We start from the raw sequence: 24123 nt of genomic DNA on the forward strand, positions 1-24123 counted from the left end.
AACATACCTGCGTATTGACGCAAAGCCACCTTCCTTGCATTACCGTGAAGCCAACCCGCGAACCAAAATTCGCGTATAACCCGCACTGCGCTCCACATTTTCTGTATACTTTGTGCATTTTCTGTATACTTTGTGCACTTTGTGCGGCCCAGTACATCTGAGTTGGCAAGAGTTCAATGCAAAAGACAGTGCATGCGTTTGCTGGGACCAAAGGACGAGTCTAATCATCAGATCTTCCTAACTTTTGTGATGTATACATGAAATTTCACTGCAATGAAATTCCATGACAACAAGCTTTTTCGCGCGTCCAGTCAATTTCGTTATAGCAGGACTTGACTGTGCCAGCAAGCATGGCCCAAGCAAGCAGCCTCGGGTACGTCCTCGTCACTGCTTGGAACGGCATCCATTTCTGAATCGTTCCTTTGCAAGGTTTGAAGCAAGAACTATTCGTGACGTGACGAATCACGGAAATTCCATTTTCCAGAATGTTGTCTTCACTTGTCAACACTGCTGGTGACGGTGATGCTGGTGACAACAACATGACTGCATGTGTGCACCTAGCAGACAAAATGTCAGCTGAGCCTCACGTCAGCTCTTTCTGTATCCACATGATCAGCTCTGGAGGTGACCGCGAGGCAATGCTGCCAGCGCTGGCTTTCCACCCATTTTGAAACGTGCTTGATACTGGTCATGACAATCAATATAACAGATCGTTATTCATTCCCCTGTTGCATTTTGAGTCACGAATCACTACTAGGGGGCCAATAACTACTTATGGATGAAAGAATATTGACATGAGTAAATTTGCTATCAGTGCTCATTTAAGGGCCGTTTGAAGTCTTAAATGTGAGCACGCTATACTTCTGTCCAGCATAATTGCTAGGCCACCAGATGATAGCATCATCGTGGTCTTTATGGAGCAGCAACGAAAGTTTGTACGGTTTCCATTATAAGTGTTTTTCCTGTCCACACAGCACTTGTGGAGTGAGTTCGAGGAGAAGTTCTTGTACATCATCTAGGTTTATAAGACGGCGTCTGGTACTCCACTGTATAATTTGCCCCTCCATATGCAAAACGATATGGTGCTGCGTGTAAGATAAAGAAGTGTTCAGGAGGACACCACGAAATGCTAAACATCTCTTCCTGGCTTCACTAAATAAGCCCTGACTTCCATTGAATGCAGTAAAATTTCTTGGGTTTACATGTACATGGTGTTTACATGGTGTCTACATGGTGCTCGCGTACCTTCTTCACCTCTGTCCTCGTATCACGCTGAATCCACTCAATATGTTTTACATGTACAGCAGTCCTAGACATAGGCGGAGAGTTTTCATTTTCGCGGAGGGGGCGGGGTCCCGACTTGCTAGCTCTTCAACATTTCTCTCTCACTCTGTGTGTGTGCGTACGTGCGTGTGTGTGTGTACGCACGCAGCGGACTCGTCAAACGGAACCTGAAGGGACCAGGAAAATGTGTTCCATGTAACAGGAGTTCTGTTTACTGAGAGATGAACAGGGGTGCAGAACAGGGGTGCAGAATGAACAGGGGTACAAAATCCAACTCACCCAAATGTCAGTTCTTCTGCGTATCAGTTAGTTGTTCCATTTAAGCAGCAGTTCCGTTTAAGAGATCTCCATTTACTGAGAGTCTACTGTATGTATGCATGTATGTATGTATGTATGTATGTATGTATGTATGTATGTATGTATGTGTGTATGTGTGCATGCGTGCGTGCGTGTGTGTCAGTGTTGTACGGAACGACGTTCCAGGAACTAGCTCCTTTGTGGAGGAACGGAGGAACGCAACCGTTTCATAGAGGATCAGTAAAACTGTAATGATAACTCGTTAAGTTTACATAGGAATAGCATAGGGAACGGCGTTCCTTCTGTAAACGTCCTCCGCATTGAACAGACGCCTGCACACAGCACATCATGCAGAACAGGGTGGATGGGCAACCATGTGAGGCGCAAGAATCTAACGCTCGCCTGTCACTTGACTATGCTGCATCCTGGTTTCCACTTTAAGGCGCCCACCGGGGGCACAGGGAAGCGTGCGATGTCAAGACCAACATCGTGCGGGAGGAACAGACGATTTTTTTTTCTTTTTGTCTGAGCCAGTCTAACAGCAATCACAGGCCGTTATAGAGTGCAGACAAACCTTGGAGAACTTTTAATTGACATTCAAGAATCATCGAACCTCATCGTAAGGCTGCCACCAGGAAAAGGCACGCAATTTTTTACTTCCGTGACTTTTTTGTTCGGCCAACTCGAAAGTAGCTTTTTTGTGTGCGGGGCAGGGGAGGGGGGGGGGGGGGGTTCATATTTGGGTGGTTCTGCTGCGCGTCCCCGTGGCCTTGTCAGCATAGGGAAAAGTGGGGGAGCTGACTTACCATAGTCGAGGCGCCTGCGCGTGGTTCCGCGGACTTTTCGAACGACTCAAATCATCGTCACGATTCTGGTTTTTGACAAGCATGGGACAGAGGAGCCAATCACAATGCCAGACGCTGCAGAAAATGAGTGAAGCACCGACGTGCTAACCAAGGAAATTCCACGGGATGGAGAAGTTTCAATTTGGTTCTACCACTTGGCAGCGAGCCCCTTGCCCCTACAGCGCACTCTTCCGACGTTTTATTGGTTTTATGTTCGTGCGCTGCTGACTGCGAAGCTTTGCCCAGTTCCTGGGAATGTTTCTCTCATTAAGTGGTCTTTAGCGGCTGGCTCGACCATACCTTTGGTGCCTCCTGCATGCCGTGGGCAGCTATAGAGAAATCTGTCTTTTGATACCCGGTTGCGTGAATAGTGGGGGAGAGGACCAAAACCCAGTGGACGCGGGTGCTGCAGCGGCGCCTGTCCGGTGCCTTCGATGGTTTCGTTGGGTAGGCATCACTTGAACATGCGAGTTATCTCCTTGGCTATTGGTCTATAACTTTTATCATAGTTCAGTTCAACAGCCGCCGCAACGATAACGTCTGTCATGCAATAAACGAAATGCGTACATCCAGCGTTACATTCTTGCTGCGCCCTCTGAGCCTGCCCTCGCCCCTACGACCACGCTTGGCTTGTCCCTATTTGTGTATGACACAGCAGTACCCTCAAGCACTTGATGGAACGGCTCTTCAACATTGCCAACAAAGTGCTGACGAGACAAAGTCACAGTTTCACCGCATGGGCGAAGCAACGAATGCGATAGCAACAAATTGTAGTGTTATAAGAAGTGAGGCTGGCAGCTAACTGTCTTATATCCGATCATGCGTAACTACAAAACACTGGTGTAAGAGAATACAGCCGCTCCAGGGAGAGATGCTCTGTTCGCATAGTCACTTCGCGCTGAGAGCGCAGCACGTAGGAGGGTCACCTGCCGAGATGGCTGTCAAGATTCGCAATGCCCACGAACTATAGGTGGCGCGCCATGCTTTTCAAGATGGTGCCAGGAGGATGGTCAACCCGTTTGTTAGCATAGGAACAGATAGGACTTGCGGACGTACGGCCCGTGCCACTTTCACCGGATGAAGTCATGAGCTGCGCTGAAATGGATATGAGACTAAAATACTTTCCCAAACCATGGAAAGTGCTAAGTACTCGCCACCTAATTATTTGCTGCGGTGCGGAAGGCTATATTTCAACTCCGTTACCATGCATAACGATGCTTTGGGAAATCCTGTGCGTGCTACATAAAACTGCATGAACTAGAATTGACGTATGAGCTGAACGGCACTCCGAGGTAGTACGTACCGAGCCTGCCTGACGGATTTGAGGCAGTAGTAGGCTGCCAGCGAGTAGAGCCATCGCTGCTGCACGGGACCACACGTGTAACGTGGTGATGGTTTGCAAACATAATACGCCGTCATCATTACTTGCGCAGTCGGGAACGCGGAGTTACGTCTTCAACAGAACACAAGCATTTAACATTGCATTCAATAGTGCTTGTGTCACAGCCATGCTGAGACTCTAGCCGTGTGCAATTCACTTCACTCGCATGTTCGATCAGCACGATCGAAACATGAATATCGAAAAGAATGCACAAGTATGCTTTTTGCAACGTCGAAGAAGTTAGCCGAGAGGCGTGGATTGTGGCCGTGACTGCACGTTCCATCGCTCTAACCATTTCGCTTCGCTGGTAGAGCTCGAGCGTGTTGGCGGCATGCAGCGCTCCATAATATATCCACAATAACTGTGATACATGCAATGCACAAGAGGAACTATGCTTTTATTTTGATCTCGCTCGAGGATATTATACATTAAATACAATCAAAGTGACTTACGAGCGTGAAAGAACATTAACGCACGAGGGGACGTGAAGTGCAACTCGCTCCTCGTGAGTTAGCAGCTGGTGGTTCATCGTCACTGTCACTCGGTGCTTTCACTGTCTTCTATGTCCACTCTCAGCTCGGTCAACAAGCAAATCACTTGCAGTGTGCTGCCACCTATCAACAAACGTACAAAAACAAGCGGCGCAGCAGTGGCTATGAAACCCAACACACTGGCAAAGGACGGCGTGGATGGAAAGCGTTCGCTCCACGAAAGGCGTCGAGCAGACGCGTCTTTGAATGATTGAAACGTCACTCGCACGATTCGTAACAGCGCTTTGCTGACAAAGGATAGAGGCCCCATGTTATTGTATCGCCAACTTGAGATCGCTCAGTTATACAAGAGCACATCGCGAGCCCGTGCAACCTCCCGCGTACAGTGTTATGGGACTCATGCACTACAAGAAACACTGACCAATGCTATATGCAAGTAAAACAGGGTGAGCTTCAACTGAATGTCAGACGATAACATTTAACTAACCTAGTGGCTACAGAAAGCCTCGCGAAGCTGATCGTATGTGTACACTCTGGGCTAGCATTGAAGGCGCAAGTTGCCACGTATTTTCACGAAAACTTCGCGTCTCGCAAGAACGAATCAGATTTCTCGTGTCGCGGAGGGCCCCGTTTGTTCACTGATGCAGGGAACATGCAAAGTCGTAGTGTTCCTTTCTTGCCAACGCGTTAACACTGAGGCTAGCACAGCCGAACAAGGGAGCGACTGCGTAGTGCCGCCATTTTGTCGTCTACTAAACCTCCTCGAGAGGACGCTCCTGAATTCCGCTTGGCGGCGGCGACAGTCTATGGGCATTGCGAATAGCACGCACACCAGCGATCGCGACCACGCCCTTAGATTCAAAGTTCAATGTTACTGCTCGTGCGACACCCCCGCCCCCTCCCCCCTCGCGTCTTTTCAGGCTCGTTAAAGACGAGCGGGGTGTTTGCTGTCTGCTTCGATAGCAGGCCTCCCGAGCGGGGTGATGTTATCGCATGCACTCTCCGAGCGATGAAAATGGGCCAGCTCGTTTGATCTCTGCTTCGGCCGTGTTCATCACCCTTGCTCGCTTGCTTTTACTCGCGGTAGAACATACGATGCGCGGGGGGATCACATCAATTTGGACTTCTGACGGGACATGACGGCGATGGCAAAAACCTGTCGATACTGTCCATACAATTGCTATTGCCATAAAACAGGTTCCTCAGTCGGATACCAACATCGAGATGAGTGCGAACAAGAAACTTTACTACGTTGCGAAGATGTATCCTGGACATTATTTTCTACTCACACTGCGATATTGAATCAGCACTCATTAAACGCCTATGTATTGTTCTTTTCGATGTGGTTTCCTGTGCAAGAAACTTATTTATATTGGTGCATGTGTTGGAATTTCTATTTGAATATGTGAAGCGCAGTACTCTGATGGCACAATTGAAGAAGAGTGACGTGGAAAATGCCCCATGTGTTGCACTTGTAATAGAACAGCATGAAAGTTGCAGTTAGACATATCTGTAGTATGGCCGGTGGTCTCTAAAGAATTCATCTGGGAGCGTTTCTTTAGATTTATTTTATCTATATATAACCTATTGCCAGTGATGTCAAATTTGTAAACTATATGTAGCTCAATGTTACCTTTAAATTGCTCACATTATTTCACCTCAGGGTTACCCAGCACTAAATTTTATTAAAAATTCAAATGTAACGTAAATGTAACAACACATTCCGATTTTCGAAATATAACTGGAACGAGTTCCTTTCACACTAGAGGAACTTGTAACGGGAACTCGTTCCAGGATTGGGAAGGAACGAGCTTTCGTTCCTGTTTTAGAGGAACGTGTACAACACTGATGTATGTATGTATGTATGTATGTATGTATGTATGTATGTATGTATGTATGTATGTATGTATGTATGTATGCATGTATGTGTGTATGTATGTATGTATGTATGTATGCATGCATGCATGCATGAATGCATGTATGTATGTAGTTGAAGAAGTGGTTGCCTTTGGTTGCCGTAGAAGTATAAGTATGAGAGGTGCACTTCAAGAAGACTGTGTCTATTTAGCTAAGTTTCAGTCACAGCTGGACCTTTATCAAGGTCAGACACTGACCAACATGCTAAGTAGACGAAGACTTCTTGAAGTGCTACCTCTCATATATATATACATATATACAGTGTGTGTGTGTGTGTATATATATATATATATATAAGTATAAAAGTATATGCGCCTTCATAAAAACAACTGTTTATTTTGTCTACGTTTCGACGGGAGCCCCGTCTTCTTCAGTTATGTCCTGAAGAAGACGGGGCTCCCGTCGAAACGTAGACAAAATAAACAGTTGTTTTTATGAAGGCGCATATACTTTTATACTTATAACCTTGCGGCAACCGAAGTTACTCTTCCGTATTTAAGCCTTATATCTATATATATATATATATATATATATAATACACACACACACACACCGGCTGTCCCAGCTAACTTGGACGAAGATTCTTTTAAAAAAACATGATTGATGTCTATGTGTAAATTGAAAAATAAACGTGTAGTCTCCCACTAGAGACCTTCAAAATGGTATCTCAGTGTCAACACCTAAGAGACTAAAATAATACTAAACCTTTAATTTGGAAGTCCGTTTCTTTCTCTCTTTATATATACCGGCTGTCCCAGCTAACTTAGAGCAAGATTTTTTTTAATCCATGCACTCTAGGAAAATTCTACCTGTTGTATATTAGCGGTAGTCGCATGTACATACAACCTGCATTTTTTTCATGACTAAGCGCTAATTAATTATTTAACTTTAACTAGCCAATAAAACAAAAGCACGCGAAACATCCCAAATATGAAATAGACGCATGCTCGCGCGCCGCTACTCAACTGCTTCCAAGTATTCTTTGATTGACACATGGCTGCGTTCGTTCATTGTACAGGGCTTCCCGCTATTTGATGAACACGCGTCAAAACACACTGCTGACGTGTCCATCATCAAGCGTGAAGCCCTGTACAATGCGGTGATGAACGAATGCAGCCATGTATCAACTAAAGAATGCTTGGAAGAGCTGGAGTAGTGCTGCTCGAGAGCGCGTCTATTTCATATTTGGAGTGTTTCTCGTGGTTTTTTTTTGTTTTTTTTTTTTTTTTTGAAAGAACAACTAGGCAGATTTCAGCAAAAAATGCTTGATTCTGAGGTTATTTGAGGTGAAGTACAACATAAAGTTCATATTAACAACACAACATAAAGTTCATATTTTAACGATTCAAGAAAGAATAAAAAATTTGATAATTAAAGCTAAATAATTAATTAGTACTTAGTCATGAAAAAAGTACAGGTTGTATGTACACTTGACTACCACTAATATAGAACAGGTAGAACTTCCCTAGAGCGCATGGTTTTTTTTTTTCATCTTGGTCCAAGTTAGCTGCAACAGCCGGTATATATAAAGAGAGCGAGAAATCGACTTCCAGATTAAAGATTTAATAGAACTTTAGTCTCTTAGGTGCCGACACTAGTCTCTAGTGTCGGCACCTAAGAGACTCCAGATTTATTTTTCAATTTACAAATAGACATCGATCCACCTCATAATGCTTGGCTCAAAGCAAAACAGGCCACATAGGCTGCTACTCACTGACTACATCGCATAAGACCGATTCCCACAGTGCGTGAGATTTATTGACATGCTATACTTTTGTTAAAACACGCACCAAACAGAAGAGGGTAGGCCGGCACAGGAAGCTTTACCTATGCCACTGAATTCAATTTAAGATGGCCAAAAATAATTCTCAGAAGGTAGCAAATACCATTTGCTACCACTACACCTTGTGCAAAGCTGGTTTACAACTTTTTCTGCCAAATGTTGTTTTCTGTATGAGTATTTGAGCTGCTCTTCAATCCAATCTGGTAGTAAAACCGTTTGCTGATAAATAAAAAATGCATACCGTCTTTCCTTGGCACTTTTATAGGCAGGCATGTCGAAGGGTACCCATTTGTAGAGGACCAAGGAATTACGCTTTTTATTATTGGCGAGCACGTGTGTGCAAAACCATTCACTGCCTGACTCTGTCGGATTGCTTTGTATTCTCATTAGCATTTCTGTGTTCAGAAAACCAGTCGCTATGTGGTTCAAGACTTTTTGACTTGTCATAGCTTAAATGGTCACTTCAGTTGTTCATCAACACAACGCATTCTACACATACAAATCCGTTTGAGGGGCATTTTCTAGTGAATGTTTGACTTGTCAATGGACCATGATCTGAATTTTAAAAGCCTGGAATGAAAAGTGGGCATAAACAGCCCCCTGTGAATTAGCTGCCAGACAGGACAGCCAAAAGTCCGTTGTGAATGGTTGGGGACCGAAGCCAAGTTCTTAAAAATATCCCAGGCCGGCGCCAGGGGGGGGGGGGGGTGGTCTCTGACCCCCATTAAGCAGTCCGGGGGGAGGAGGGAGGCGAACCTCCCACCTCCGGTACTCTCCGCCTATGGTCCTAGATGGGACGACATGGTATCCTGTCCTCATTGCATGGGCACAGAGGTCACCGCAGACAAGCGGCCAGCTCCAAATACCTGAAATTTCTTTTTAATAAAGTTGTATCCCCCTCTTTCTCGCCTCTGTTCCTTCATGCTACAATGACTTCCATACAATTTCAGTGAGCACTTGTATGCACTTTACATCAGTGTTTATGCACACTTAACGTGCACCTTTTGAGCAGGCAAGTGTTGCCTCAGGTCATTTGATCCATGAGAGCCAGAGGTGCCCAGAAAAGAAATGACAGAGGTGTCAAAAAACGGCCCACTTGCCTCGGTTTTCCTGTGACTTGGACCTGCATGGTGGAAAAGAGCGACAGTAAGCATATTGCCTTGAGGCCAAATAGGGTCTGGTACACGGCCCAACATAAAATATTGCTGGTCTTGCACATCAATATGACACATCACAAGGTACTGCCCTGTGACGGTCACTGGTTGCGGCAATCTCTGTCGTGAGCTTGTGCGTGTTAAACTGGCAACACGACTATGGAAATGGCTTTTGCCATTTTGCAAACTTCTCTAACAGAAAAAAAATGAGTTTGGAGCAGAACTCTATACTTTCGGATCTCAAAAGTTTCCATTTGGAGCAAGGAAACCACAGCTCAGAGCAGTAACCTATAGCTCAAGCAGAGGTACCTACCTGTGCATGCAACTGTCACAGAGCTGCTTATCTTAAAACTTAATTTGCATTTTCCATTCATTCCATTATGCACTGACTGATTTAAAGAAAGACAAGGACAAAATTACATCACCTCAGGGACACTCAAATTCAATTCAATTTCAATTTTCAATCTTCTGTTTTATTTTGGCATAAAACAATGCATGATAGCTGAGGAGCCCACAGTAAAAGCTCTCTCGATAGCTTGACAATGCCACAGACAGTGGTGGTCCAGCCACTTCAGGATTTGAAGCAATTTTTGAAGCAGGAAAAAGGCTGTTTTGGAGCAAATTCGGAGCAGAAGGAAATGTGTTTTGGAGCAGGTTTGGACCAGACAAAATGGAATTTAGGATCACTTCGAGCAGTACATGTATACCTTTTAAATGCGAAGCATTTCTTAGCGAACCTCAGGCACTTTGGCCGTTTCTATCTACGTATCTATCTATCTATCCAGCTGCCTACGTCTCGACGCTCTCCTGGTCGTCTCCATAACTTGTAATATACCAAAATTGGCACAGCAGGGGATCAGTGTATGACGAACGCGATTCACTGTTCATGACATGAATAACGCAAAATACCTATCGCGTACATCATGAAACCCTTTCTCTCAGTCACGTGTGGCACATACCCGTAAACCAGAGTTAATGTTATGCGGGTATGTGCCACAGGTGATACAGAGTCTCAACCAACACAGTAACCGCGAACACACACTTTGTCACGCAAGGAAAGTGATAATCACAATAACTGTTGGGGTTTTATGTCTGAGAACCATGATATGATATGAGAGACGCCATAGCAAAGACTTCCGGAAATTTTGACCATCGGGTATTCTTTAACTTGTACTGAGATCGCACAGAACACCGGCATCTAGCATTTTGCCTTCAACTAAATGCGACCACCACGGCCGGGATCGAACCCGTGACCTTCAGGTCTGCAGCCGAGCACCTTAACTGCTACACCACCGCAGTGGACGCAAGGAAAGTGAGGAAACTGAAGACAGAAGACCCCTCGAGGACGCTCACCTCCCATCTACTCATCCACGTGGTCCGCAACGTGGACCACGTGGATTAAGCAAAAACTGGCGTCTATGCTTCCTACAATAAATCTGCTGAGAGAACCAGGCCTCTCATCACTACCGGTGACTTCAACATTGATTTATCAAGACCCAACAACGCTTGGTCCTTATAGTGCGTCAAAGACGGATTGGATGTGGAGAGGGCATCAAAAGACCTCACTGCCACGTCCACGACAAGAGGCACCATAGATCATTTCATCGTAAGAGGCATCCAGGATTTCCACCAGCTGCACTATACCTCGCCCTTCCCTATACTTAGACTCCTCATAGCCGCGATCATGAACGGATCCTATTAAGTCCGGTCCAGCTGGGGGTGATCACTGGTCATGGTGATGATGACCTTGTTCAAGAACTGTCAAGAAACCCTTCTACACATACACACGGGCTCGTGAAACATACTTGCGTTCTCCGTCATAACGGACAAGTATAAACATAACAACTGTAACTGTGACTGTAACGTACGTGCAGTGCACCTGCGCGTGCCCCTTGGCGGTGTATATATCTAGGGAAACTTTCCTGAATGCAGCTTAGTTGCGAGTAACGCCTCTCCTGTGCATCTGTGTTCCTTCTTTGTCCTGTTCGGATTCACGCTATCCAGTATTGAAGAATATAAGCACTACATCTCATGAAGGTACTAGGAAGCTCTTCTAAACTACATTTCAGCTTACCGCGTCTGGTGTTGGTAACACCCATGTTGCTGTTGCCTTCATTACGCAACTGTAAACAACTGGTTATATAACAGATATGAGCCCCTTCAACATATGAGTGTGCATATACCACTTCCATATTTCTCTAGCGTCATTCCGTAACGTTTCGCTATATGTGAAAAATTACGCCCCAGTCACCATCCCGCGCATGCTTCGCATAACATCGATTCCCACGGTATGTGGTATCTGCCAAATTTTTTTATTAATATTCTTATTAATGTGCAGACAGGAAATGCTCCTGCAATGTAGACAAGGAGACAAGTCCAACAGTGGGAGAGCAGCCATCAATAAGGCTCTTAACACGAAAGAATGCCACATGCTCGCTTCACTGCACTGTACAAGAGGTGTGTTGTGGCGAAGCATTAATGACAAGGTGAGCATGACTTATACAGTTTCTGCAAATGACAGGTGCCATAACATCCTTCCAAACAGAAAATAATATTCTCAACAAGAAAACCTCAAGTCTACTAGTTAAAAAAACAAAAGCGGAAAAAAGAGCTTGTTGCCAACAAGAGCATTCGCACTTAATATTAACTAGAAGGTGTGCAAATAATCGCTAGCGCAGGAACAACTGTACATGCTAGCATTGAATGAAAACCATGTACTGCAACCCTGAGCAGACGCTGTGAGAACGCTTTACCGCAATAGGTGAAGCTGTGAATCATATTCGGGAGAGACCGAGATGGCGATTTGATGCCAGCCATGGAGGGAGATCCAGTGATGGAGCAGAGTAAGTGATCAATACAGCCATGAAGGGGGGGGGTATTTTAACGTGATAGCGTCAAGGAGCTCGTTTCTCAGAAATTCTGGTGTCGGCGTCGTTGGTTGTGAGCGAAAAATCAGCAATGTCCGTGACAGAAAAAACGAGAAAGATGCAAATAGAATATAAATAATAAAAATATTTGGTTCGAGTGAGAATCAAAACCAGGCCTTCTGCTTGGCAAGCATGTGTTCTATCACAGAGTCACGCCATTGCTTGAAACAGCTTTTAAAAAATGCTATACGAATGTCTTGTAGTGGGAGAAGTCTCCTTAATGCATGCAATATTGTGTGGCACAAGCGTAGAATCGCGCCAGGCATCAAAATATGTGAATTGTGCAACAAGAGTGTTTTTAAGGCCCACCCATTACAAAGTGCTCAGACATATTTAATCATCATCAGCAGCAAAAGCCTCAACAAAGTGAGCAGCTGCGTAGATTCGTGTGTTGCCTTACGGACGCGTATTGAGCCCTTCACTGATTTCCAAAAGGAATTATGGCGTAGTGGGCACTGAAATGTACTTGCAGCAGGCATTCTAGGATAGTCTGAAACGGGCACTGTTACGTGCACAGACGTTTGTTTCCTTGTGACACAGTTGAGGCATGCACCGAGAACCAAAGCCAGGCTAGCATTTGAGGAGGCAATGTGAACGGGGCCTGATTACGCTATCGCGTTCTACTCTTCAAGGCGAAGCTCAAGCGTCCTCCAAGTTTGTTTTTTTCTGCATGAAGTCACTGTTGTCCTAGGAACCGCACCTTCATATGCCGACTCAAAGTACGATTCCCTGTGCTACTTACAAGCAGCACAGTTGGCAAATAAGGCGTCCCTCAAACGGGCAAGATGGCAGAGGACGACTGACTGGTTAGGTGAAAGGAGTGTCACCGGAATTTTTTTTTTCGGAGTGGGTTGGGTGAGAAGGAGGGTGATCAGCTTCCTTCCTCCCCTCTACCTATCTGTGGCTGACAGGGGTGTTAAGACTGGGTCCAGGAAGAGCGTTTGAGTGTACAGCAAGTGCTGAGAGCTAATGCAACTACATCTCATTTGTTTCCCAATGAAATTACACAGTTCAGTATTTTGCAGTGCACTTGCATTTAAAGAAGCCACCACATTCCGCGTCCACACTTAGGTACCGTAAAATCCTGAGCAAGTGCCCCCCACCCCCCAAGGTGAAACAATTATCCGACTAGATTTGGAGTGGGGCCCTTGCTCGGTCACGGATCAAAATTCAAGATGGTGGTGGAAAAGCCACGCGAACTTCAATGAAATGCTTTATTGAACACGCATGCGTTCACTGTCGTTATTCGCCCTCATCGGGCGAATAAAAACGCCAGGCCTGCACAGAAAGCACAGCACAGTCACAGCGATGGCTGGAACAGCGGCATTTCTAGAGCTCGTTGTAAACTCTCTTGGGGCTACTAATACAAGTACACTAGCAAGGTACCCACTACGCCATAAATCACAATTTTTGCGAAATTGGGAAGCACCTACTAAGCCATTATTCGTCATTCTGCGGAGAAGCGAGGCACCAGCTACACGTCTGTAAGGCATTATGTGCACTTTGTTGACGCGACGACTGGTGACGAAGAATTATGGTTCAGCCCTTTGTAATGGGTTGGAAGCTTTAAACGGCCCACCAGTTATGTAATTTGCATTGGGTGACGCCCGGTCGCTATTTCCCTCTCCCGTCATGCTGTATAGCATACGTTGACGTGGGAGAGAGACGGGTGGGGAGGGGGGGGGGGCGAAGAACTTTACTGAGACCCCGAGGAAATGGATCATGCGCTTATGGGCTTCCTTGGCAACCAAGACAAGTGCACTTGCGAGGAACCCACTACGCTATAAATCATCATAATTTCTGTGAAGTAGGGAAGCAGCCACTATGCCATTTTCCATCATTCAACGGAGAGCCATGGTACCCGCTAAAGACAGGTAAGGCATTATGCGCACTTTGTTGGTGTTGTGCCTGATGACGATGAAGAATTATTGCAGAGCCCTTTGTAATGGGTTGGAAGCATCCAACAGCCCGCTTGTTGCGCAATTCGCATTGTGTGACACCTGGTTACAGAATTCGCGTTGTGTGATGCATGGTTGTTATTTCACTCTTCTACCACACTAAATTACGTAAGTTAATGCGGTACCTTCCAGACATGAAACCTGTATAGCATCTTTTTGCAAGGCAGTTTCAAGCACCGGCATGGCTCAGAGGTAGAACACTGGGCTCCCATGCAGAGGGCCCGGGTTCGAACCCCATTCCATCCTGGAAATTTTTTCTTATTTCGTTTTTTTCTTATTTCCAGCAATAGTGGTTACGGACACCGGCGGCGGCGGCGACGGCGGACAACTACGGCGCCAAAAACGGTCGTTGAAATGATCTCATAACAGCTTTCACTGTAAAACAGTTAATGAAACAGTGAAAATGGCGGGAGGGCAAGGGAAGCGCTAAAGTGGTTGCTTGGGCGAGTTGGTACGACATATTGGAGGGAAACAGCGCGAAAGACGAAGGACCAGGCAGCGCTGTTGTATGTGTCCTTCTCTGCCTGGTCCTTCGTTCTTCGCGCTGTTTCCCTCCAACAAGGGAAGCGCTTCCTCAGTCATTGGTGCATATTTCAAATCTCCCATAAAGGGAGGGGGGGGGGCTTGCTCGGCATTTTACGGTAGTCTGTGCGACGTAATATCCGATTAGCACCCTCCTCAGTCAAACTTCTAACCTACTGCTCCTTAGTAAGACCGAAGCTCGAATATGCAAGTGCCCTGTGGGACCCATACCAACATAATCACATTACCATGCTTGAATCAGTACAGAACCGTGCCGTACGTTTCATTTTTTCGGACTATTCCTACAACTCTAGCTCATCGAAACTTAAATCCCAAGCCAACCTTCCCAGCCTTATATCACGCCGTCGAGTCGCTCGCCTTTCTCTCTTTCATAAGTTCTTCCACAAGCCACCCCAAGCCGATCTCATTTCTCCCGCACATCGCCACTCAAGCCGGATCAACCACGAAAAGACCGTATACCCCCCTCGAGCTCACACTGTCTCCCATGCCTCCTCATTCTTCAACCAGACATCAAGGGACTGGAATGACCTTCCCACCAAGGCAGTGCTTCATTCCGACCCAGCCATCTTCAAACGCATCCTAGAAGAACTGTTTTTGTAGATATGCCCACCCCTCATGTAAAACCCCTTCCTTTAGGGGCCTTTTAGGTATCATAAATAAATAAATAAATAAATAAATAAATAACAAGAGGGTGGGAAAGAGAATCGAGGGTGGGAGAACGAGTCCAGAGAGATGGAGGAGAAAAAAAAAGAGAAATAGATAGAAGGTGGAGAACTGCAGAGCGAGAGACATAGAAAGAGAAAATTAGAGAGAAAGAAGGGAAGAGAGACAGAAAGCATGGTCATGTACAGTATCGTATAGCAAGGGGTGGGAAAGAGAGAGGTGACAGTGTAAAAGCCTAGCCAAGCCAGGACTGCAGCTAGGTGCCGCCTACCAGCACCGCTGTGGCCCACAGCCTTGCATGACTTAGTGTAACCTATGCTAATTTTTTGGGTGAGAAATGCTGCACTGCTGTGCAATTAAGCTGTGCAATAGTGAACTTGGGCACAGTTGCCGCAAGCTGCACTCAAATGGGCGCAGCAAAACGCAGGGAGATGAGATTGTAGCAAAATGGTGCAAATGGCGCAGTTGGACCGCCACCTTATGAACATCAATAACGAAACACATTGGCAATATTACAGCCGCATGAACGCAGGCAAAAACAAGGTAAAACTTTCACAGAGTTTAAAGCAGTGATACAACATAAAGTTAAAGAATACAAGGAAATGCACCATTGAGCAACAAAGGAGATATTATAATACAACTCCGTAATCTACTTGCGAAAACAAAAATAGGTGAAAGCTCGTGAAGAGAGATAACTATTATTTATTCTCCAACCAAAGTTACGAAAACACGTAAGAACCCGACGTTTCGGAGCCAGCTTGGTTCCTTCCTCAGGGGGGACTGCGGCGGCTTGGCAGCGGCATCTTTAAGGCACTCTCGCGGCGGTTAATGACCCCACGCATTACCGCGGAGCGGAGCCCATGCGCATACACTGGGAGGAGAGTTCCGAGGGAACGGTTGATGTTTTGAGTGGTTCACTGAATGTGCCACGACTCTAGTAGTAATCTCCTCCTCCACTTTCCTTGGTTTCACTTTCAAGGATGGCCGTTCCATTGAAGTCTATTTTGTGGTCAAACGTCTCGGCGTGCTCGGCGATGGCGCTGCGCTCTTTGTTGAGTTTCCGGACGTCGTTGACATGTTGCCTAATTCGTTCGGGGAAGTTTTTGGTCTCGCCGATGTACAACGAAGGGCAATCGGCACGGTATTTTGTAAACGACGCTGGGCGCCCTGTCCTTTGTTGGTCGGTCTTTCGGGCGGGGAAGGAAGCAGCCCAGCGTGTATGAAGGCACGTGCGCGATGTGCACACCTTCATTGCTGAAAATCCGGGCCAACGCCTTGCTGGCTCCCTGGACGTATGGGACCGACACGCATTTTGGAGAGCTGTTTGTCAATGCTGGCTGGGAGTCGTGTAACCTCTTTTGCTCTGCACGGTGGGCGACGGATCGAATGAAATTTTTCGGATAACAGTTTTTTCTGAGGTCCGCAATTACACGAGCCTCTTCTTTCCGGCGTTCCGTGTCAGTGGAGCATATCTTTTTGGCTCTAAAGTAATGTGGTCACAACGGAGGCCTTGTGGGTGGAGGGATGGGACAAATCATATTGAAGGTATCGGCCCGTGTCGGTCGGGTCGGGTCGGGTCGGGCCGGGACCGACCGACCGACCGACCGCCGACCGACCGACCGACCGCCGACCGACCGACCGACCGACCGACCTACCGACCGACCGACCGACCGACCGACCGACCGACACGACCGACCGACCGACCGACCGACCGACCGACCGACCGACCGACCGACCGACCGACCGACCGACCGACCGACCGACCGCCGACCGACCGCCGACCGACCGACCGACCGACCGCCGACCGACCGACCGCCGACCGACCGACCGACGCGACCGACCGACCGACCGCCGATCCACCGACCGCCGACCGACCCCGACCGACCGAACCGACCGAGCCGACCGACCGACCGACCGACCTGACCGACCGACCGACCGACCGACCGACCGACCCGAATCCGACCGACCTACCGACCGACCGACCGACCGCCGACCGCCGACCGACCGACCCCGACCGACCGACCTGACCGACCGACCGACCGACCGACGACCGACCGACCGCCGACCGACCCCCGACCGCCGACCGCCGAACCGACACCGACCGACCGACCGACCGACCGACCGACCGACCGACCGACCGACCGACCGACCGACCGACGACCGACCGACCGACCGACCGATACCGACCGACCGACCGACCGACCGACCGACCGACCGACCGACCGACCGACCGACCGACCGACCGACCGACCGACCGACCGACCGACCGACCGACCGACCGACACCGACCGACCGACCGATCCGACCGACCGACCGACCGACCGACCGACCGCCGACCGACCCGACCGACCTACCGACCGACCGAACCGCCCGCTCGACCTAGCCGACCGACCGACCGACCGACCGCCGACCGACCGACCCGACCCGACCGACCGACCGCCGACCGACCGACCGACCGACCGCCGACCGACCGACCGACCGTACCGACCGACCCGACCGACCCGACCGACCGCCGACCGACCGACCGACCGACCCCGACCGACCGACCGACCGACCGACCGCCGACCGACCGACCGACCGACCGACCGACCGACCGAACCGACCGACCGACCGACCGACCGACCGATAGATAGAAACGCCCAAAGTGCCTTAGGTTCGCTAAAAAATGCTTCGCATTTAAAATTATCGTAGCTTGCACTGGAGGTGCAACGCTAAAGAGACAGCAGAGCTGATGGGCACCTATGTAGTCATGGCTTTTGCCATTTTGCTAAGTTTAGCTAATTTTCTTTTTGCTTTCTCTATTTCTTTCTTCTTCTCTCTGTTTTTTTATATCTTTTTCTTGCTGTTTATTTCTATTATTTAATTCTCTCTCTCTTTATTTCTGTCTCTTCTCTTGCTTTTTCCATCTTTTTTCCTCCTTTATCCCTTTCTAAAATAATGGCTCCCAGCAGTGGTTTTGCTGCATGTACTAGAGCTGCTCAATGTTCCCTAATCCGGACACGTTGAGCGCCACGTTTTCTATCCGTGTAGATTTTAGATCTCGACGCAACGTTTTCACATTAATCGAAGGATGCAGAAAACGAGAAAAAGAGGCAAGTGAAGCAAGATTGGTATTAGTTCGCTGCTACCGGCTTGATACGTGTATAGTTTAGTGAAATGCAGTTTATACCAGACACACGGGAGATATATATTCCATGTTCATTATGTTACACTTCAGGATCAATCGAAGAGGTCAGTACATCTTGATATAGTAGCTAGAGAGATAGCAATTTTTAATGAGTGCCCCTGAGATGTTAGGACTGCAGCGATGGCATAGTGTAAGCATCAGCCTCGCATGCAAGAGGTCCGTGGTTCGAATCCCGGTGCCGGGCAATCCCCCCCCCCCCAACCGGATTTTTAAAAAAACAAAAAAAAAATCCGCGTGATGATGGAATTGTTTTAAAAGGCCTGGGGTGCAGCCTCACTGGCGACCACAGCCAGTAATGCACTCCCTCACCAGAGCAGGATTGGCCACCCTGGTGTAGTACTTGGCCACTACCTCCCACATGAATACACCAAGTAACCCTCGACCCTCAGTCCCCAGCGGCTGCGAAGCAACTGACCAAGGCGGCGGTCAGACCTGCAACGCAGCAGAGGGTGCTAAGGATCTCTGGGTCCAAACAGGCCACCATTGGAATCTGAACTTGGCTACGTATAACGCTAGAAGTTTATCTAGTGAGGCGAGTCTAGCTGTACTATTCGAGGAATTAGAGGGTGTTAAATGGGATGTAATAGGGCTCAGTGAGGTTAGGAGGCCACAGGAGGCTTATACAATGCTGAAGAACGGCCACGTCCTATGCTATCGTGGCTTAGCTGACAGAAGAGAACTAGGGGTGGGGTTCCTTATTCATAAAAATATAGCTGGCAATATAGAGGAATACTATAGCATTAATGAGAGGGTGATATGTATCGTAATTAAGTTTAATAAGAGGTACAAGATGAAGGTGGTACAGGCCTACGCGCCTACATCCAGCCATGATGGTCAACTGGTTGAACGCTTCTACGAAGACGTAGAATCAGCAATGAGTAAGGTAAAGACACAGTATACTGTACTGATGGGCGACTTTAATGCAAAGGTAGGCAAGAAGCAGGCTGGAGATCATGCAGTTGGGGAATATGGCATCGGCTCTAGAAACGCCAGAGGGAAGTTACTAGTAGAGTTCGCAAAACGCAATAATTTGCGGATCTTGAATACCTTCTACAGAAAACGGGCTACTCGTAAGTGGACGTGGAGGAGTCCTAATGGCGAAACTAAAAATGAAATAGACTTTATAATGTGTGGCTACCCGGGCATTGTACAGGATGTGGAAGTAGTTAACAAGATCCGATGCAGTGACCATAGAATGGTAAGATCTAGAATTCAACTAGACTTGAGGAAGGAACGGCAGAAACTGATACGCAAGAAGCCGATTAATGAACTAGCTCTGAGAGGGAAAGTACAGGAATTCAGAGTTTCACTTCAGAATAGGAAAGCAGCTTTAACCGAGGAAACCGACCTTAGCGTTGACGCAATTAATGATAATCTGACTAGTATCATTAAGGAGTGTGCAGTGGAAGTCGGGGGTACAGTCGTTAGACAGGACACTGGCAAGCTATCCCAAGAGACAAAAAACCTCATTAAGAAACGTCAAGCCATGAAAGCCTCAAATGCAACAGACAAAATAGAGCTGGCGGAGCTTTCGAAGTTAATCAATAGGCGTAAAGTAGCCAACATAAGAAAGTACAACATGGAGAATTGAGCATGCTCTAAAGAATGGAAGAAGCCTCAAAGCTATGAAGACAAAACTGTGCATAGGCAGAAATCAGATGTACGCATTAAGGGACAAGGAAGGCAAGGTCACAACCAATATGGATAGAATAGTTGAGGTAGCGGAAGAGTTCTACAGAGATCTGTACAGCAGCCGAAACAGTCAGGATGATAACGTAAGAAGCAGTAATAGCTCAGAGGAATCTGACATCCCACCAGTATTGACAGGAGAAGTAAAGAAAGCCCTAAAGGAAATGCAAAGAGGCAAAGCTGCTGGTGAGGATCAGGTAACATCAGACCTGTTGAAAGACGGTGGAGAGATTACGTTAGAAAAACTGGCCACCCTGTATACGAAGTGCCTCTCGACGGGGAGGATACCAGAATCTTGGAATAATGCCAACATCACCTTGATCCATAAGAAAGGGGACGTCAAGGACCTGAAAAATTACAGGCCCATCAGCTTACTGTCCGTTGTCTACAAGCTATTTACAAAAGTAATTGCTAACAGAATTAATACGACATAAGAGTTCAATCAACCAAAGGATCAGGCAGGATTTCGTACAGGCTTCTCAACAATAGACCATATTCATACTATCAATCAGGTGATAGAGAAATGCGCGGAATACAACCAACCCCTATACATAGCCTTCATAGATTACGAGAAGGCATTCGATTTGGTGGAGACATCAGCAGTCATGCAGGCACTGCGGAATCAGGGCATCGACGAAGCCTATATAAACATAATGGAAGAAATCTACAGCGGATCCACAGCCACTATAGTCCTCCATAACGAAAGCGACAGAATCCCAATAAAGAAGGGCGTACGACAGGGAAACACGATCTCTCCAATGCTATTCACCGCGTGTTTACAGGAGGTTTTCAGGGCCCTAGACTGGGAAGAATTAGGGATAAGAGTTAATGGAGAGTATCTCAGTAACCTGCGATTTGCTGATGACATTGCATTGATGAGTAACGCGGGAGACGAATTACAGCTCATGATTACTGAACTGGATACGGAAAGTAGAAGAGTAGGTCTGAAAATTAATATGCATAAAACTAAAGTAATGTGGAACAATCTCGGCAGAGAACAGCGCTTCGCGATAGGGGGCGAGACACTGGAAGTTGTAAAGGAGTACATCTACTTAGGACAGGTAGTAACCGCGGAGCCGAACCATGAGAGTGAAATAACTAGAAGAATAAGGATGGGATGGGGCTCATTCGGCAAGCACTATCAAATCATGAATGGTAGTCTACCACTATCTCTCAAGAGGAAGGTATATAACAGCTGCATCTTACCGGTGCTCACCTACGGAGCAGAAACCTGGAGACTTACAAAGAGGGTTCAACTTAAATTGAGGACGACGCAGCGAGCGATGGAAAGGAAAATGATAGGTGTAACCTTAAGAGACAGGAAGAGAGCAGAGTGGGTCAGGGAACAAACGGGGGTTAAGGACATCATAGTTGAAATCAAGAAGAAGAAATGGGTATGGGCCGGGCACGTAGCACGTTGGCAGGATAACCGGTGGTCATTAAGGGTAACTGACTGGGTTCCAAGAGATGGCAAACGCGTGAGGGGGAGACAGAAAATTAGGTGGGTAGATGAGATTAAGAAGTTTGCAGGTATTACGTGGCAGCAGAAAGCACAGGACCGGGTTGATTGGCGGAACATGGGAGAGGCCTTTGCCCTGCAGTGGGCGTAGACAGGCTGATGATGATCCCTTTCTTTCTTTCCCTCTCTCTCTATTTCTCGCTTGCTTCCTCCTCCTTTCCATTCTTTTCTCTCACTCTATTTCTCTCTTTCTCGTTCTTTCTACGCTGTGCTTTATTCTCTCCTCCTTTTCCGCCTCCTCCCCATCACGCCTCTCCTCCTCATGCTCACTTCCCTTTCCCACCCCCTTGCTACATTATACTATACCAGGCTATGCTATGCTCTGCAAGCATGCCTGGATAGCTGGGTTTCCAAGACGCTCGCCCTTGGATTGAGGGTATGTGGATTCAAATCCCACCTCGTGAAGAATGTTTTTCGCAAGAATTGCTCTTTCTCCCTCTGTACTCCTTCACTCAGCCATCAGGGTTAATACAGACCACACCGGAGAAATCTGCGTACATGTAGTAATATATTATTAAAAATTCGGCAGATCCCACGCGTTGTAGGAATCGTTTTCATGTGAAGCAGTCTACGCTGTACTTCTATGTTGTATTTTAGTAGCTGTGTGCACATTGTGGACTTACCAGGCATGTCGACAACACTGGCGTTAAATGGGTAACTTATGGTGCGACGTAACGTCAGCCCTCAAGTAGAGTACATATGTCAGTATTATCGAAACTAAGTGCACTTTATGGTGCAATCATGTGAATATCGTACGTAACTTTCGTTAGTCTTCCTCCAGGGTCGAGCAATGCTTCAATATAGCTTCCTGAATCATAGGAATACAAATGTCATGTTTATTACACTGTTATAAAAGCGGATCTAACACTGAAACTACAGACGTTAATTTGATATGATGCCTGTTTCGTAGAAGTACATATGTAGTGTTTATTGCTTTCTAGCAATAAACTATATATGTACTATATATGTAAGCATAGCAAAATTATATAGCCAGCACCACAACCACAACTGACGTTGCACCGACATCACGACTGCATAGGCTGTTCTTCCAAATCAGTTTATAGACGTAGCATGGCTCTGTGGTGGAATACCCGATTGCCACGCAGAATGCTTGGGTTTGATTCCTGCTGGGATCCTAATTTTTATTCTTTCCATTTGTCGGGTCAACGCTGCCAATGTCAGTTTTTCTTAACACTCTCGCGCTTAAATTACCAATGCCTGTTCTCACCATTCCCGGGTAGATATAAACCGTCAATCACCTGTGGCACATACCTCTACACCAGGCTAGTGAAAGAAACCCACGTGACTGGTAGATGAAATTGAGGCGCCATCTATGAACTGGGATCACAGTTAAAATCTGCGTTTCGTCTCCTTCCTTCCAACTCTCTTCAACCTCCTCTCATCATCATCATCATCAGCCTGTCTACACCCACTGAGGAGCAAAGGCCTCTCCCACGTTCCGCCAATCATAGAGTTTCCTAAAGTGACCTAGAGGGAACTCTGGCGCTGCGATCGTTCAGCCACCATGGGAATGATGGGTAGTACACGGATTTGCCTAGTCTTCGTGCTTGTGGGCTTCGAACGCACTTGTGGCTTTGTTTATTGCTATGTTTTGGTTTTCTTTCGAATAAAAGAAAGGATTGTTGTGAACTTCGTGACCAGATTTGAATCGGTGAGCCTAAAGAAGTTAAAGTGGTGAAGTGAAACTGCTGATTTTGGCCGAACTTCGTTTTGCGACAAAGCGGATGCAGGCGACACGGAGCCAAACGGAGCCGAAAGAACGAAGTTTAGACAAATCCGTGTACTACCCATGATTCCCACGCTGGCTGAAGCGCGATGCATTGCAGCTCCCATAGACACTAGCGCCAGAGTTCCCTCTAGTAAGTATTGTAGGAAACTCTATGTCGCCAATCAACCCGGTCCTGTGCTTTCTGCTACCACGTTATACCTACAAACTTCTTAATCTTATCTACCCACCTAATTTTCTGTCTCCCCCTCACACATTTGCCATCGCTTGGAATCCAGTCAGTTACCCTTAATGATCACATGTTATCCTGCCGACGTGCTACGTGCCCGGCCCATATCCATTTCTTCTTCTTGATTTCAACTATGATATCCTTAACCCCCGTTTCTTCCCTGGCCCACTCTTCTGCACTTCTGCTCTCTTCCTGTCTCTTAAGGTTACACCTATCATTTTCCTTTCCATAGCTCGCTGCGTCGTCCTCAGTTTAAGTTGAACCCTCTTTGTAAGTCTCCAAGTTTCTGCTCCGTAGGTAAGTACCGGTAAGATGCAGCTGTTATATACCTTCCTCTTGAGGGATAGTGGTAGACTACCATTCATGATTTGATAATGCTTGTCAAATGAGCCCCATCCCATCCTTATTCTTCTAGTTATTTCACTTTCATGGTTCGGCTCCGCGGTTACTACCTGTCCTAAGTACTCCTTTACAACTTTCAGTGTGTCGCCCCCTATCGTGAAACGCTG

The 24123-nt window shown here is 47.0% G+C and overlaps 1 protein-coding gene across 3 annotated transcripts in view; it reads right to left on the reverse strand.

The window, feature by feature from the left end:
• Window positions 1-24123, reverse strand: part of LOC119388282 (proteoglycan 4) — a 287761-nt gene that overhangs the window by 145681 nt on the left and 117957 nt on the right. For all 3 annotated transcript variants that reach the window (XM_037655967.2, XM_037655963.2, XM_037655964.2), the window contains exon 7: window positions 9099-9121. In XM_037655967.2, the coding sequence (XP_037511895.1) occupies window positions 9099-9121 (23 nt within the window). The remainder of the gene's footprint in view (window positions 1-9098; window positions 9122-24123) is intronic.

The sequence above is a fragment of the Rhipicephalus sanguineus genome, chromosome 3 (genome assembly GCF_013339695.2).
Source record: "Rhipicephalus sanguineus isolate Rsan-2018 chromosome 3, BIME_Rsan_1.4, whole genome shotgun sequence".
NCBI classification, from domain to species: Eukaryota; Metazoa; Arthropoda; class Arachnida; order Ixodida; family Ixodidae; genus Rhipicephalus; species Rhipicephalus sanguineus.